Below are 14,723 nucleotides of genomic sequence, written 5' to 3'. Positions count from 1 at the left end.
TCAATATATATAACGGTGTCAGACGAATTTGGGATGGTTAACACAGGAGCAGTGGTTAACACAGCCTTCAAATGCCTGTTGACACTCCGCTGTCCACTGGAATTTGTTACTCTTCTTGAGCAAGTCCGTCAGTGGAGCGACCACACTGCTAAAATTGGCTACAAATTTCCGGTAAAATCCACTCATACCAAGAAATCGCAATATTTCCCGTTGTGTCGAGGGTATCGGAAACTCCCCAATAACTATTGTTTTCATATCCCGTGGGACCATTCAACCTTGTCCGATTGTATGGCCAAGGAAAGTGACTTGGGCCTTTCCAAATTAACTTTTGGCTAGGTTTATCACCAAACCCGCCTCCTGAAGTCGATCGAATAACTCCATCAGATGTTTTAAATGTTCTGTCCATGTCTGGCTGAAAATAACCAGATCGTCGATGTATGCCGCACAATTGGGTAATCCTAACAACTTTGTTAGTTAACCGTTGAAATGTGGCTGGGGTGTTTTTCATGCCGAATGGCATAACTTTGAATTGGTATATGCTATCTGGAGTTACAAAAGCTGAAATCTCCTTCGCCCTTTTTGATAAAGGTACCTTGCCAGTAACCTTTAAGTAAATACAGTTTGGAGGTGAAAGCTGGTTGTCCCACCTTCTCAATGCAGACCTCCAAGTGTGGGATAGGATAAGAGTCTGTTCTTGTAACTGCATTAACCTTTCTATAGTCCACACACAATCATTGGGTATCATTTAGTTTTGGTACCATCACTGTGAGTGAGCTCCATTGGCTGCAACCCACTTCAATTATGCCATTTTTAAGCATACTTTCAATTTCTTTTTTAAGCTGTGCCAATTTTAAAGGGTTAAGTCTGTATGGATGTTTAATTGGAACAGCATTTCGCACATCTACATCATGTTTGGCCATTTTAGACTTCCCAACTTATTTCCACAAACTTGCCCATGTGATATTAATAACTCTTTCAGGTCAGTTTGTTTTTCCTCTGGAGGGTAACTCAACAATTTATCCCAATTTTAAGAACATCCTCGTTATCCAATTTAATTTGAGGAATGTCAAATTCAGTCATCTGGATTTGGTTCTTCACTTTGAGTTAGAATCACTAAAACCTCCTCCTTTTGCACTCCTTCCCTTTCAAAGTACCTTTTAAGCGTATTCACATGACACACTCGGTCAGTTTTCCTTCTATCTGGCGTTCGTACCGCATTCACCTCACTTAATTTCCTTTCAATCTGATAAGGTCCACAAAACCTTGATTTAAAGGTTCACCCACCACTGGTAATACTAAACTTTATTTCCACTGGCAAAACTACAAACTTTTGCTTTCTTGCCCGCTACCTGTTTCGTCACATGCTGTGAAACTTTTAAATGTTGTCTAGCCAATTCACCTTTATTTAATCGTTCCCTAAAATTTGACACGTAATTCAATAATGTAATTTCAGACTGCTCACTCACCAATTTAAGTGGTCTTACCTCATGACCAAAAATTAGTTCAAAAGGACTGAATTTGGTTGACTCATTCGGTGCATCCCTAATTACAAACAATACAAATGGAATTCCTTTATCCCAATCCTCTGGATAATCTTGACAATAAGCCTCCAACATTGTCTTTAATGTCTGATGCCACCATCCTATCGCTCCCTGCGATTCTGGATGGTACGCAGTTGATTTAAATTGTTTTATTCCTAAACTATCCATAGCTTCCTTGAATAACCTGGAGGTAAAATTTGATCCTTGATCTGGTTGTATTTCTGTGGGTAGTCCATATCTGGTAAAGAATTTAAGTAACACCTCCACAATCCTTTTAACTGTAATATTGCGTACTGGAATAAGACCATAAGACACAGGAGCAGAATTAGGCCACTCGTCCCATTGAGTCTGCTCCGCCATGCTTTAAGCCCGGTCCCAGGGTCCGCGGAGGCGGCAGAAGCAGGGAGAAGGCACGGAGGAGGCACAGTGAATACACAGGAGGAAAAAAAGAACAAAGAAAAATGTTGAGGGTGAGCAAGCAAACGGCCGGACAAAAAAACAGCTGGAGGTCCGTCGGGGAGTGGAAAGGTCACCGTGGGGTCACGAGGAAAAATGGAGGCTGGAGCACCAGGGAAGGCCGCACTGTTACGGCTGAAGAAATAACTACGGTGATGGCTGCGGAATTTAAAAAGCAGTTGGCGCAGATTGAGAAATGCATGGAGACGGTGGGGAAGGAGATGAGGGAGGTTTTGCGTGTGCTGGTGGAGGAGGCGGTTTCCCCGATGAGGACGGAGGTGCGAAAGCAAGGGGGAGGCGCTGAAGGAAGTGGAGGAGACGTTATTGCAGCACGGTGATCAACTTGCCTCGATGGGGAAAGAGATGCGGAAGGTGATGGATACTAACAAGGATCTGCGAGGAAAAATGGAAGACCTGGAAAACAGATCCAGGCGACAGAATTTGAGGATTGTGGGGCTGCCTGAAGGAGTTGAAGGACCGAAGCCGACTGAGTATTTTGTCGCGATGCTGGCAAACTATTGGGGGAGGGGGAGGATCCCTCCCGGTATGAACTGGATCGGGCTCATCGTTCATGGAGGCTTGTACCAAAGGCGAGTGAGCCGCCAAGAGCAGTGACTCTGTGCTTCCGTAGGTACAGGGTGAAGGAGAAGGTCCTGTGCTGGGCCAAGCAGAAGCGGGTGGTGCAGTGGGCTGGAGCTGGTATACGTGTATACCAGGACTTTACGGTGGAGCTGGCAAGGAGGCGGGCTGCATTCAACCGGGTGAAGAGGGCACTGTACATTAGCACGGTGCAGCATTGTATATCCAGCAAAGCTGAGGGTGACTTACAAGCTCGGGGACTTTTATTTTGGAACGGCAGAAGCAGCGGAGGTGTTTGCGAAAGCAGAAGGACTGTGGCAGAACTGACAAATTGGGGAATGGCCATGTGCCGATGTAACCTCATGATTGTATTTTCTTCTTTTTTGTATCACTGCGTGTGGGTGTAGAGATTAAAGGAGCCAATGTGGTATATATTTGGACAAGGGAAGGAGTGGAACTTTCACTCGAAATGAGAGTTCTTTGGGGTGTAGGTGGATATGTGGGGTTTGTGTGCTAAAAGGGGATCTTTGGGCTTTCCTAGGGCCGGGCAAGTGGGAAAGGGACCTGGGCGGGGGCCTCCACGCTGGCCGGTTTAAGCCGGCCAGTGAACGGAAGTGAGGTGGGGGGAAGGGCTGCGGCCATCGGAGCCTGCCAGAACAGGGTCCGAGTGGTCTAGCCGGGGTGGAAAGTTGGGGTGAAGGAACCGAGGTTGGGAGGAGGAGTTTTACAAGAGGCAGAGGACGGGAGGAGCTGGAGACCTGCGGTGGGGGGGGGGGGGGGGGGGGAAGAGAGAGAGCTGTGTAAGATTAAGGGTGACTACGGGTAATCCCTGATTCCTTTTTGTCATTTGTTTATGTAAACATGCAGGTTGAGGTTGGTGGGTAAATGGGATCGTTGTTATTATGGGGACTGACATATCTTGCTGATTATTGTTTATTGTTGATGGATGTAAATGTGGGAGAAAATGTGAAAAAGGAGGAGAATTTTTTTAAAACATTTTTTTTTTTAAAAAGAGTCTGCTCCGCCATTCAATCATGGCTGATATTATTCTCATTCACATTCTCCTGCCTTCTACCCATAACCCGTGATCCCCTTATTGATCAAAAACCTATCTATCTCTGTTTTAAAAACACTCAGTGATTTGGTCTCCACAGCCTTCTGCGGCAAAGAGTTCCACAGATTCACCACCCTCTGGCTGAAGAAATTTCTCCTCATCTCTGTTTTATAGGATGGTCCCTTTAGTCTGAGATTGTGTACTCTGCTTCTAGTTTTTCCTACAAGTGGAAATATTCTCTCCACGTCCACTCTATCCAGGCCACGCAGTATCCTGTAAGTTTCAATAAGATCCCCCCTCATCCTTCTAAACTCCCAATGAGTACAGACCCAGAGTCCTCAAACGTTCCTCATACGACAAGCTCTTCATTCCAGGGATCATTTTGTGAACCTCCTCTGGACCCTTTCCAAGGCCAGCACATCCTTCCTTAGATACGGGGCCCAAAACTGCTCACAATACTCCAAATGAGATCTGACCAGAACCTTTTATAGCCTCAGAAGTACATCCCAGTCTTGTATTCTAGCCGTCTCGACATGAATGCGAACATTGCATTTGCCTTCCTAACTGCCGACTGAATCTGCACATTAACCTTAAGAGAATTGTGAACGAGGACTCCCAGGTTCCTTTGTGCTTCTGATTTCCTAAGCATCTTCCCATTTAGGACTGGCCTCTGGAAATCCAGTAGACACATTCATTATAGTAAAAAGGATATTGATTCCCACTTTTCGTTTTAGGAAGCGGTCCTACGCAATCAATTAAGATCCTCGTAAAAGGTTCCTCAAAAGCTGGAATGGGTATTAAGGGCGCTGGTTTTATCACTGCTTGAGGTTGCCCTATCATTTGACATGTGTGACATGATCGACAAATTTAACTACAACTTTATGTAGTCTAGGCCAATAAAAATATTTTTTATTTTAGCTTGAGTTTTCCTCACTCCCAAATGGCCTCCTACTGGTACCTATGTGCTACTCGCAACACCTCCTTTCTATACCCTACCGTCAATACCACTTGATGAACTTCTGCCCACTTTTCATCCGCCTGCATATGTAAAGGTCTACATTTTCCCATTAAGACATCATTTTTAAGGTAATAACATTTTTGTATACACTCAGATTCCCTTTCCGTATATGCTTTCTGATACATCTGTTTTATTTCTATATCATTCTGTTGTAGCTATGCCAATTTTTATGAACTAAAATTATCTGCCTCGTCCTCCACCTGTTGTTCTTTTCCAACCATCTGGTCAAAAATCGTTTCTGATAATTGAACTTAAACTTTATCTTCACTCTTTGATTTCTCCTCTTGCCTTAACCTATGACTTTGCGACCTTGTTACTACATAATCTGGAAAAATCCCAGGATATTCGTCCTTCAACAATTCAGTTGTTTGATTTTCCACTGGCTTATCAACCACAGTAGGCATCACTCCCACCTGCGATCCAGCTATATCATTACCCAAAATAAATTGCATTCCTGGGCAAGATAGTTTCTCTATTACTCCTACTACCACATCACTCTTCACCGAACTTTCCAACATTACCTTATATAATGGAACACCACTCTTCTCACCCTGAATTCCACATATTACCACCTTTTCTGGCAATATTGCACCCAAACTACATAACTCCTCACCTTCAAAGATTGATTAGCTCCCTTATCTCTTAAAAGTCTGACTTTTTTACCTACTCCTCCTTGTACACATGAGTAAACTTTACCCACACAAGTAGGCTGTTTAGCACAGGGCTAAATCGCTGGCTTTGAAAGCAGACCAAGGCAGGGCAGCAGCACGGTTCAATTCCCGTAACAGCCTCCCCGAACAGGTGCCGGAATGTGGCGACTAGGGGCTTTTCACAGTAACTTCATTTGAAGCCTCCTTGTGACAATAAACGATATATAAAAATTTTTAAAATTCTTTATGGAGATCTGGCATCTTCTTATCAATCACCTCTTGATCAGGCTTTACAATCTTTTGGACCTCCTTCGCTTCAATTGGGCTTTCCTTCACCACTTTAACAAACCCCACTGTCTTATCCTGTTTTACCATATCAGCCTTCCCGGTGCTTTTCTTTAACCCCCAACACTGACTTTACTTGGTCTAGTTTATTATAGTAAAAAATCTGAAACTTTTTATTTCTCTTCCACCCTCTTGGATTTATTTTTTAATCTGAGGTACACTCTGCTTATTATCTACCATCAGATCCCCTTTACCTTTACCACTTGAGTATTTCTCTTTTCCCCAGTTTCTATCCCTCACAGGCTGAAACTGATGTTGGAAATCAAACTTTGATTTACGAACTAATTCAAAATCATCTGCCATTTCTGCTGCTAATCTCACAGTTTTAGCCCTCTGCTCTTACACATGAGTTCTCACTGCATCAGGAATTGAATTTTTCCAACTCCTCCAAAATTATCATTTCTCTAAGAGCTTCATACGGTTGGTCTATTTTCAAAGCCCTTATCCACCTATCAAAATTATTCTGTTTGATCCTTTCAAACTCCATGTATGTTTGACCAGGTTCTTTCCTTCAATTTCTAAACCTTTGACTGTCGGCTTCAGGCACTATTTCATAGGCACCTAAGATGGATTTTTTCACCTCCTCATGCGTCCCAGATACCTCCTCTGATAGTGATGCAAACACTTCACTAGCTCTACTTACCAAGGGCAGCACGGTAGCATTGTGGATAGCACATTTTCTTCACAGCTCCAGGGTCCCAGGTTCGATTTCAGCTTGGGTCACTGTCTGTGCGGAGTCTGCACATTCTCCCCGTGTGTGCGTGGGTTTCCTCCGGGTGCTCCAATTTCCTCATACAGTCCAAAGATGTGCAGGTTAGGTGGATTGGCCATGATAAATTGTCCTTCGTGTCCAAAATTGCCCTTAGTGTTGGGTGGGGTTACTGGGTTATGGGGATAGGGTGGAGGTGTTGACCTTGGGTCGGGTGCTCTTTCCAAGAGCCGGTGCAGACTCGATGGGCCGAATGGCCTCCTGCACTGTAAATTCTATCTGTCTAAAATTCTATCAACCTGGTTTGAATCAGTAATACCCACATGTCCTGTGGCCATTTCATTTGTTTAGCTACCTTCTCAAATGAAATGAAAAAAGTTTCTACATTCTTCTCATCAAACCTCGGCAATGCTTGGACATATTTAAATAGATCCCCACCAAGCCTTGACATTCTTTCTTACTATTCCCATCACTATTCTCAAACTCTATGTTTCTCTTTACATCTGCCAATTTTAAATGACTGTCGCGTTTTATGGCCATTTTCTGAAGTTCAAAGTCTCTCTATTTTTCTTTTACCCTGATCTGTACCTCCCTTTCTCTTTTTATTCTGCATGGGATATTCTTTGTTTTTCCTTTTCTTCAGATTCAAGCTGCTTTAATTCTTTTTCATGTACAAGCTGCTTGATCTGTAATTGAATTCTTGCCATTTCCAATGATTCTTACTTTGTCTCAGGCAATTTTAAATGCTCAGCTACCGCCGCAATTACCTCTTTTTGCATTTTGTTAGGCAATGTTAACTATGTTTATGCCAAATCTAACAGTCTTTTTTAGTCTCTTGTTTGTAAGGTACTGTGTGTGACCTTCTCCACCCCCCAAAAACTTCTGAGCCCCTGAAAGAGCCATTGACCAGAACACACTCCCTACTTAAACTGGAATACACCACCCACCACCTGAAAAGCAAACATAAATATGCCCACCCCTCATTGTCTTTAAGTTCACTAAGCCAACCCAATCATGAAAGATAGACTTTTATCCCACAAGCCCCCAATTTGTTATGGGCCAGGGTTTAGAAAACTCCAAAGTATATCATGGAGTTCACCTGACCTACAACTGTTTGTAGATTTTGGTTACGACGAGCACAATGGCCTGGCTTTCAGGTGTTATTCAACAGAGGCCTTAGGCACTTTTAATCAAAAAACAAGCTTTATTCTCCGAATTCAGTTAACATTTTTATAAACACACACAGTCAACATTTTTATCAACTACAAACATAAATACCCCACACAGCTACATTAATCTATGCATCGCCCTTCATCAATTTCCCCCTTCAGCTGTTCCAATTTAATAACAAGATCCCATAAACCAGTACCCACTTTTCAAAGGTGTGGCCCAGCACACAGCACTCTAGACCTTGTATAGATGCTCTTGTTTTTTTTCCAAAACTAGGTTTAAATTCCTTCCAGGAAGCTATTATTTCTTTTCAAGTTATCAAGTAGTCTGGAAACAGTTTTTAAAATGAGGATAGAGAGACAGGACAAGACTTCTCTGTCTGAATCCAGCAGCCAAATGTTATTTCATTCTTAATAATTGACTCCAGCATTTTCCCCACCACTGACGTCAGGCTAACCGATCTATAATTCCCCGTTTTCTCTCTCCCTCCTTTTTTAAAAAGTGGGGTTACATTAGCTACCCTTGAATCCTTTGGAACTCCTCCAGAGTCTGTAGAATGCTGGAAAATCATCACCAATGCTTCCACTATTTCTAGGGCCACTTCCTTAAATACTCTGGGGACTTATTGGGTTTTCATCCCATCAATTTCCCCAATACAATTTGCTGACAAATAAGGATTTCTTTCAGTTCCTCCTTCATGCTAGACCCTCTGTCCCCTAGTATTTCCGTCCGGAAGGTTATTTGTGTCCCCCTTAGTAAAGACAGATCCATAGTATTTGTTCAACTTGTCTGCCATCTCTACGTTGCCCATTATGAATTCATAGAACGGATAAAATGAAACTAGAAATCGCTTTTGTACTGAGAAATATTCAAGACTCTTGATAGGATAATTGAAGTTTTATCTAGAATAAAGTCAAGTCCCAAGTGCTGCTGAGTGGATTAAGATCACTGGCACATACAATGCAGAAGTAATAAAATAACAATACATTTGACTTACACCCTGTAAAAACAGAAAATTTATTAGGGCTGTGCGAGCATCCCAACAATTTGTAAGACTGAGGGAAGACAACTCAACCACGAGTGATAATCGGTATTTTTTATGATAAAGCAAACTTAATTTAAATACAGAATTGGCCATATTAACAACAAATAAATAGCTTTACAATTAACAGTTAAAACAGTTCTTAAATAAAAGGGGAAAACTTTAACTCCCTCTCTACACCTGCCGCTATATTCCAACAAAGCAAACCAATAGAGTTCAAATGCCACTTATAAAGTTAACACTCTGGGTTGCTTCTCTGTGCAGACATTTGGGAGAGACCCTTTCGGGAACAACCTAAAAATAGTTCTGGTCAGACTCCAAGCCTATGGCAAACTGCTGTTCAACTTAAAACCTTTAGCAGACTGCAAAACTACAGACTGACATGGCACCTCTCAGTTAAATCATTTGTATCCCAAGCATAAGGCGTTCTTCAGTCTCTTCCCACCAAGGTGTTCCATGACCTGCTTAGCAAGGACAAAACAGAATCCCTCCTAAATTATCTACACAGGGAACCTCCTAAACATTAACAGTATTCCATTAGCCACCTCTCTAAGCCAGTAAATGATTCAAATCAATGATTACCTCATCTTTACGACTCCTTAATCCCAGCTTTAGCAGACATGCTGCCTGTTTATTTTTGAACCCAGGGTTTTCAATAACATTACTGCAACAAACTATAATATATAACAATTTACTACATTCATCACAAATTTGTACATGGAAACAGAAGAATGAAAATATTTTGTTTGCTTAAATGTCTGCTTGGGGTTTCATATATAAAGCCCAAGTATAAAGATGGTGTATGCAATTATCCGTTTGCAAAATTAGTAATGGTGCATTTTGAATTGCAGGACGATGCAGAAGTGACCAAAGCTTTTGAGGAGAGCACACAGTCAGCATCACAACCTAGAAACATTCCATCCCCTGGTCAGTTGGACCCTGAGGCACACATCCCTGTTATTAATTTAGAAGATGGGACCAGACTGGTGGGAGAAGAAGCCCCCAAAAATAAAGATTTGGTGGATTGGCTGAAAATCCATCCAGTTTATACTGTGGATATGCCTAGTTATGTACCAGTAAGTGTAACAATTTGGATATTTACCTGATATAATCAAAGAACAGGGGCGAAATTCTACCCCAACGGCGCCATGTCCGCCGACTGGCGCCAAAAACGGCGCCAATCAGACGGGCAACGCGCCGGCCCAAAGGTGCGGAATGCTGCGCATCTTTGGGGGCCAAGCCCCAACATTGAGGGGCTAGGCCGGCGCCGGAGGGATTTCCGCCCCGCCAGCTGGCGGAAATGGCGTTTGGTGCCCCGCCAGCTGGCGCAGAAATGCGGAGCATGCGCGGGAGCGTCAGCGGGCGCCGACAGTTTCCCGCGCATGCGCAGTGGAGAGAGTCTCTTCCGCCTCCGACATGGTGGAGGCCGTGGCGGAGGCGGAAGGGAAAGAGTGCCCCCACGGCACAGGCCCGCCCACGGATCGGTGGGCCCCGATCGCGGGCCAGGCCACCGTGGGGGCACCCCCCGGGGTCAGATCGCCCCGTGCCCCCCCCCCCAGGACCCCGGAGCCCGCCCACGCCACCTGGTCCCGCCGGTAAATACCAGCTTTGATTTACGCCAGCGGGACAGGCAATTTCTGGGCGAGACTTCGGCCCATCCGGGCCGGAGAATTGAGCGGGGGGTCCCGCCAACCAGCGCGGCCCGATTCCCGCCCCCGCCCAATCTCCGGTACAGGAGACTTGGGCGGGGGCGGGATTCACGGCGGCCAACGGCCATTCTCCGACCCGGCGGGGGGTCGGAGAATGACGCCGCCCCAGGATCTGTTTATCATAAAAAGTGACACATATATTTCACTAGTAACTTTTTTGTACTGAATTTCCCAGTTTACAGATTATAATTAGGGTTTAGTTATTTTTTGTCTTTGCGGCTACTGTTGTTCGTAGAATAAAAAATACAACTTTAATTTTGGGGCGGCACAGCATTGCTACCTACGGCACTAAGGAGCCGGGTTCAAATCCCGGCCCTGGGTCACTGTCCGTGTGGAGTTTGCACATTCTCCTCGTGTCTGCCTGGGTTTCAACCCACAGCCTAAAGATGTGCAGGTTAGGCGGATTGGCCATACTAAATTGCCCCTTAATTGGGAAAAAAATTAATTGGGTATTCCTTTACGAAGTAAAAAAAAGACTTTATATTTTGAAGGGGAATAAAATTACACACAAATATATTAACTTAATCTCAGAATAACATTCCAAACATTGTGCAAAAAGGTATCCATGCAGTAATTGTCTAATTAATTTGAAGAAAGTTCAGTATCTCATCCAAATCTCTTTTTTTGTTAAGCCTTCGTTCCGGTAGTTGTAGGTTTCATTCAGCACTAGTCCTTTTCAGGCTTTTCTTCATGGGACACCCCATGTAGACATTAAAGCACTCTTGGGAACCCCTCCTATCCCGACTTTCAAAAGATGTGTAAACCAGAAGTTCCCAACCGGTGTGACGTGGCGCTCTGATGTGCTGTGAAGGCTCCAAAAGTATGCCGTAAATAAACTAAATCTAATCTTCATTTTCAGCTCCGTGGCCGGCATCTCCCAAGTTCCGATAAACCTCGGGCATACCATGCATGCTCCGGCTGGGAATGGGCCACACGTGCACAGTTCTGATTTTTTTACATTGGTCAGAGCATGTGGCCCTTTCCTGGTCAGCACATACGCAGTTGGATTATCAACACAAAACATTCCGAACCGTGCATGCACAGGAGATCCCAAGTTCTTTGGTAATTGGAGATGCTGACCACTGAGTTGAAGACAAAGGCAGCGCAAAAATGCAAAAAAGGAGCAAAAGCCTGGGAAAATCGAGGGAGTAGGTTGGGAAAAAAAAGAGAAGACAAGGAGAAATGAAAAAATAAACTCCCAGTAAAAGAAAAAGAAAAGAGGTAAGAAATAGGAACCAATAAAGTTAAGAAAGGGAGAAACCAGCTCCGATATTACATTTGACATGTAAATAGTGATGAGGCTTTTGCGTGAGGGCATTTCAGTTGGAAAAAGTAGGAGGTATCCCTCAAAATGCTTTCCAATACAAAGGTGTGCCATGATATTAAAAAAATTTACCTACCCACAGAAAAGCTATGCCATAGTTTCAGAAAATATTTATTCCTGTAAAACAAGCAACATGCCAGTAAGTAGTCAACTAATAGGGGGAAAGGAAAATAATATAGAAATTAGAGTTTGGGGCAATCTACCATTAGTGCACTGTATGATCAGCTGTAGTCAGAAATCAAATCACCTTGCAGACTTTCATAGATTATCATAGAATTTACAGTGCAGAAGGAGGCCATTCAGCCCATCGAGTCTGCACTGGCTCTTGGAAAGAGCACCCTACCCAAGGTCAACACCGCCACCCTATCCCCATAACCCAGTAACCCCACCCAACACTAAGGGCAATTTTGGACACGAAGGGCAATTTATCATGGCCAATCCACCTAACCTGCACATCTTTGGACTGTGGGAGGAAACCGGAGCACCCGGAGGAAACCCACACACACACTGGGAGGATGTGCAGACTCCGCACAGACAGTGACCCAAGCCGGAATCGAACCTGGGACCCTGGAGCTGTGAAGCAATTGTGCTATCCACAAGGCTACCGTGCTGATCTGATCACGTTCTTGGATCTGATTTGGAGACCTGAGGTTTAACCATAAAGTCCAATCCTAACTAACGTTTCGGTGGAAAGTTCATTACCTAATACAAGAGGGCCACTATTCAAACATCAGGGGCGGGATTCTCCGTAGGCCAGAGCTGAAATCGGGAAAGGTGATTGGGCGGAGAATCAGCCATGAAGCCAAAATCGTGGCAGGCGCACGCCAGATTGCCATGCTCCAGTGCCTCGACAGTGGTGTTAAAGCGCTGTACTCCGCACGTACAGTAAAAGCTATTTCCATATCATTAGCAGGCATAACACAGGATTCCCCGGGCCCTCTGCCAGGGGGGAATTACCGATGGCGTGGTGCACTTGTTTTAAAAATCGGGGAACAAGAGCCGTGGCTGATGAGGGAGGTAGGACATGCAGAGGCGTGACGATGGGCTGCCGATCCTACCACTGGCTGGGTGAGGGTGACCGGGGGATGGGCCATGGGGTCGGGATGACCACCCCCCCCCCCCCCCCCCCACGCGCACACACACAACCAGGGTGTCCAGACATGGACTGCCATTTACCACGGCCTGCAAGGCAGCTACCTTGCTGTGCATCCTACTTACCGTGGTCCGTGGTTGTGCAGAGTGAGACGGGCTGTATGGGTGCCCCAACCCCATCACCCCCAGCCCCTACCTCACCAAACAGATCAGCATCCACTGGTGGGGCAGTACATGGCCCACCCAAGGGCAACGGCCACAGTAGTTCCTGCAGGACAGGGGACACAGAGCATGCGCCAGCCACAGGTACACCTTGCAGAAGAGAAAGGCGCCAGGGCCTGAGGCCCCCATGTTGCCAGGCTGGGTGCCAGGGGAAATGGCTTGGGGTGGGTATGGGGACATGCGGGGGCTGCAGTGCAGACTTGGGCCACCGTGTACCTCACTGGACCTGTTTGGGCACGGGGGTACACCCCATGCAAACATGCCTCACTTTCACCCCCTGCCGACCATGGACTTTGAATTCAACCAGGAATGATGGCCTTCATCCGAGTAGCCGCAGCTCTGGGGGATGGACTGCGGCTGTACAAGCTAGAGCTGCTCGAGGAGGACCTTGCAGCAGTGGAGCCTGCTCTGAAGGAACAGCAGGCAGCTGGTTAGGACAGAGACGACCGTCCAACAATCTGAGGAGGTGGGAAGTAGGTGCATGAGGTCTTGTGTGTACCGGCAGCGCCAGTCAGTGGAAGACCTGCTGGACCGGGCATGCTGCTGAGCAAGGGGACAGTGTGGCAGATCTGCCAGATCATGGCACACCTAGCGCTGCTGGTGGCGTCAAGATGATGGCCGCCATGGGGTCCTTCCAGGCGCCGAGTGGGGACCTGTCCAGAATCTCTCAAACCTCGGTGCATCCGCACAGTCACTGACGCCCTATTTGCCACAATACATCAAATTCAATGTGGACCAAGCCCACCAGGATGTCCAGGCAGCGGGGTTCGAAGCCATCACCGAAATGCCCCTAGTCCAAGGGGTGATCGACAGGATGCATGTCATCCTCCAAACACCGGCCCATGGCAGGCCAGTCTTCACAAACCAAAAGGGGTTCCACTCGATGAATGTGCAGCTGGTTTGTGACCATGAGATGCACGTCTGCGCCCGATACCCGGGTAGTGTGCACAATGCCTTCATCCTGGCACACTTGATGGTTCCTGATTTATTTGAGGCGTAATCCTGGCTGAGGGTTTGGCTGCTGGGTGACGGGGGTTATCCGCTGTGGCTGATGATGCCGATCTGGAGGCAACAGACCGACGTGGAGACCCACTACAACAACGTCTATGTAATGACCAAGGGCATGATCAAGCAGTACTTCGGCATCCTGAAGATGTGGTTCAGGTGCCTGGACTAATCTGGAGTGGCCCTCAAGTATAGCACTAGGAGAGCCTCCCTCATCATGGTGGTCTGCTGCGTTCTCCACAACATTGCGCAGCAGAGGTGCAAAGTGCTGGAGGAGGAGGTTGAACTTCAGGCCTTGTCTGACGAGAAAGAAGCAGGGGATGGTGACGATGGGCAGGGCATGAGCCCAGGCTGGCACAGGAGGCCGCACAACATATGCGCCTGGACCAATGTGCACGGGACGCTCTAAATCGCCTCCAGGCTCACCGACAAGAGAGCCTGGGCAGCAGCATGGACATCATCCCTTCCCACAGGCCACACCCACCCATGACACCCTCCCTGCAACCCCGTCCGTGATTCCCACCTGCCTCACTATGGGGTTTGGGCCCTGGGATTGGTAGTAACAGCGGATCTGGCCCATGGAATGGTGGATGATAACAGCACCGAGGCACGGTGTACCGTTGTGTACAGGTGTTTAATATGAACAAATATATACAGCTTTGTGCCCTTGCCCCTATCGTTAAACTGCTCTACACCTGTGCCAACTTAACTGGTGTCTACATTTCCGGTCTTTGGGCCCTAAGGCTAGACAAAGGTGGAGCCCCAAGCTGTACATCAGGAGTGGAGGCAGCCTGCTGCGATTCTGCC

The 14,723-nt window shown here is 46.1% G+C and overlaps 1 protein-coding gene across 3 annotated transcripts in view; it reads left to right on the top strand.

Moving 5' to 3' along the window:
- Window positions 1-14,723, top strand: part of chd7 (chromodomain helicase DNA binding protein 7) — a 378,323-nt gene that overhangs the window by 342,878 nt on the left and 20,722 nt on the right. For all 3 annotated transcript variants that reach the window (XM_072467710.1, XM_072467709.1, XM_072467711.1), the window contains exon 35: window positions 9,416-9,640. In XM_072467710.1, coding sequence (XP_072323811.1) covers window positions 9,416-9,640 — 225 coding nt within the window. The remainder of the gene's footprint in view (window positions 1-9,415; window positions 9,641-14,723) is intronic.

Source organism: Scyliorhinus torazame, chromosome 11 (assembly GCF_047496885.1).
Source record: "Scyliorhinus torazame isolate Kashiwa2021f chromosome 11, sScyTor2.1, whole genome shotgun sequence".
In the NCBI taxonomy this organism is placed as follows: Eukaryota; Metazoa; Chordata; class Chondrichthyes; order Carcharhiniformes; family Scyliorhinidae; genus Scyliorhinus; species Scyliorhinus torazame.
This window is presented reverse-complemented; position numbering and strand designations above follow the sequence as displayed.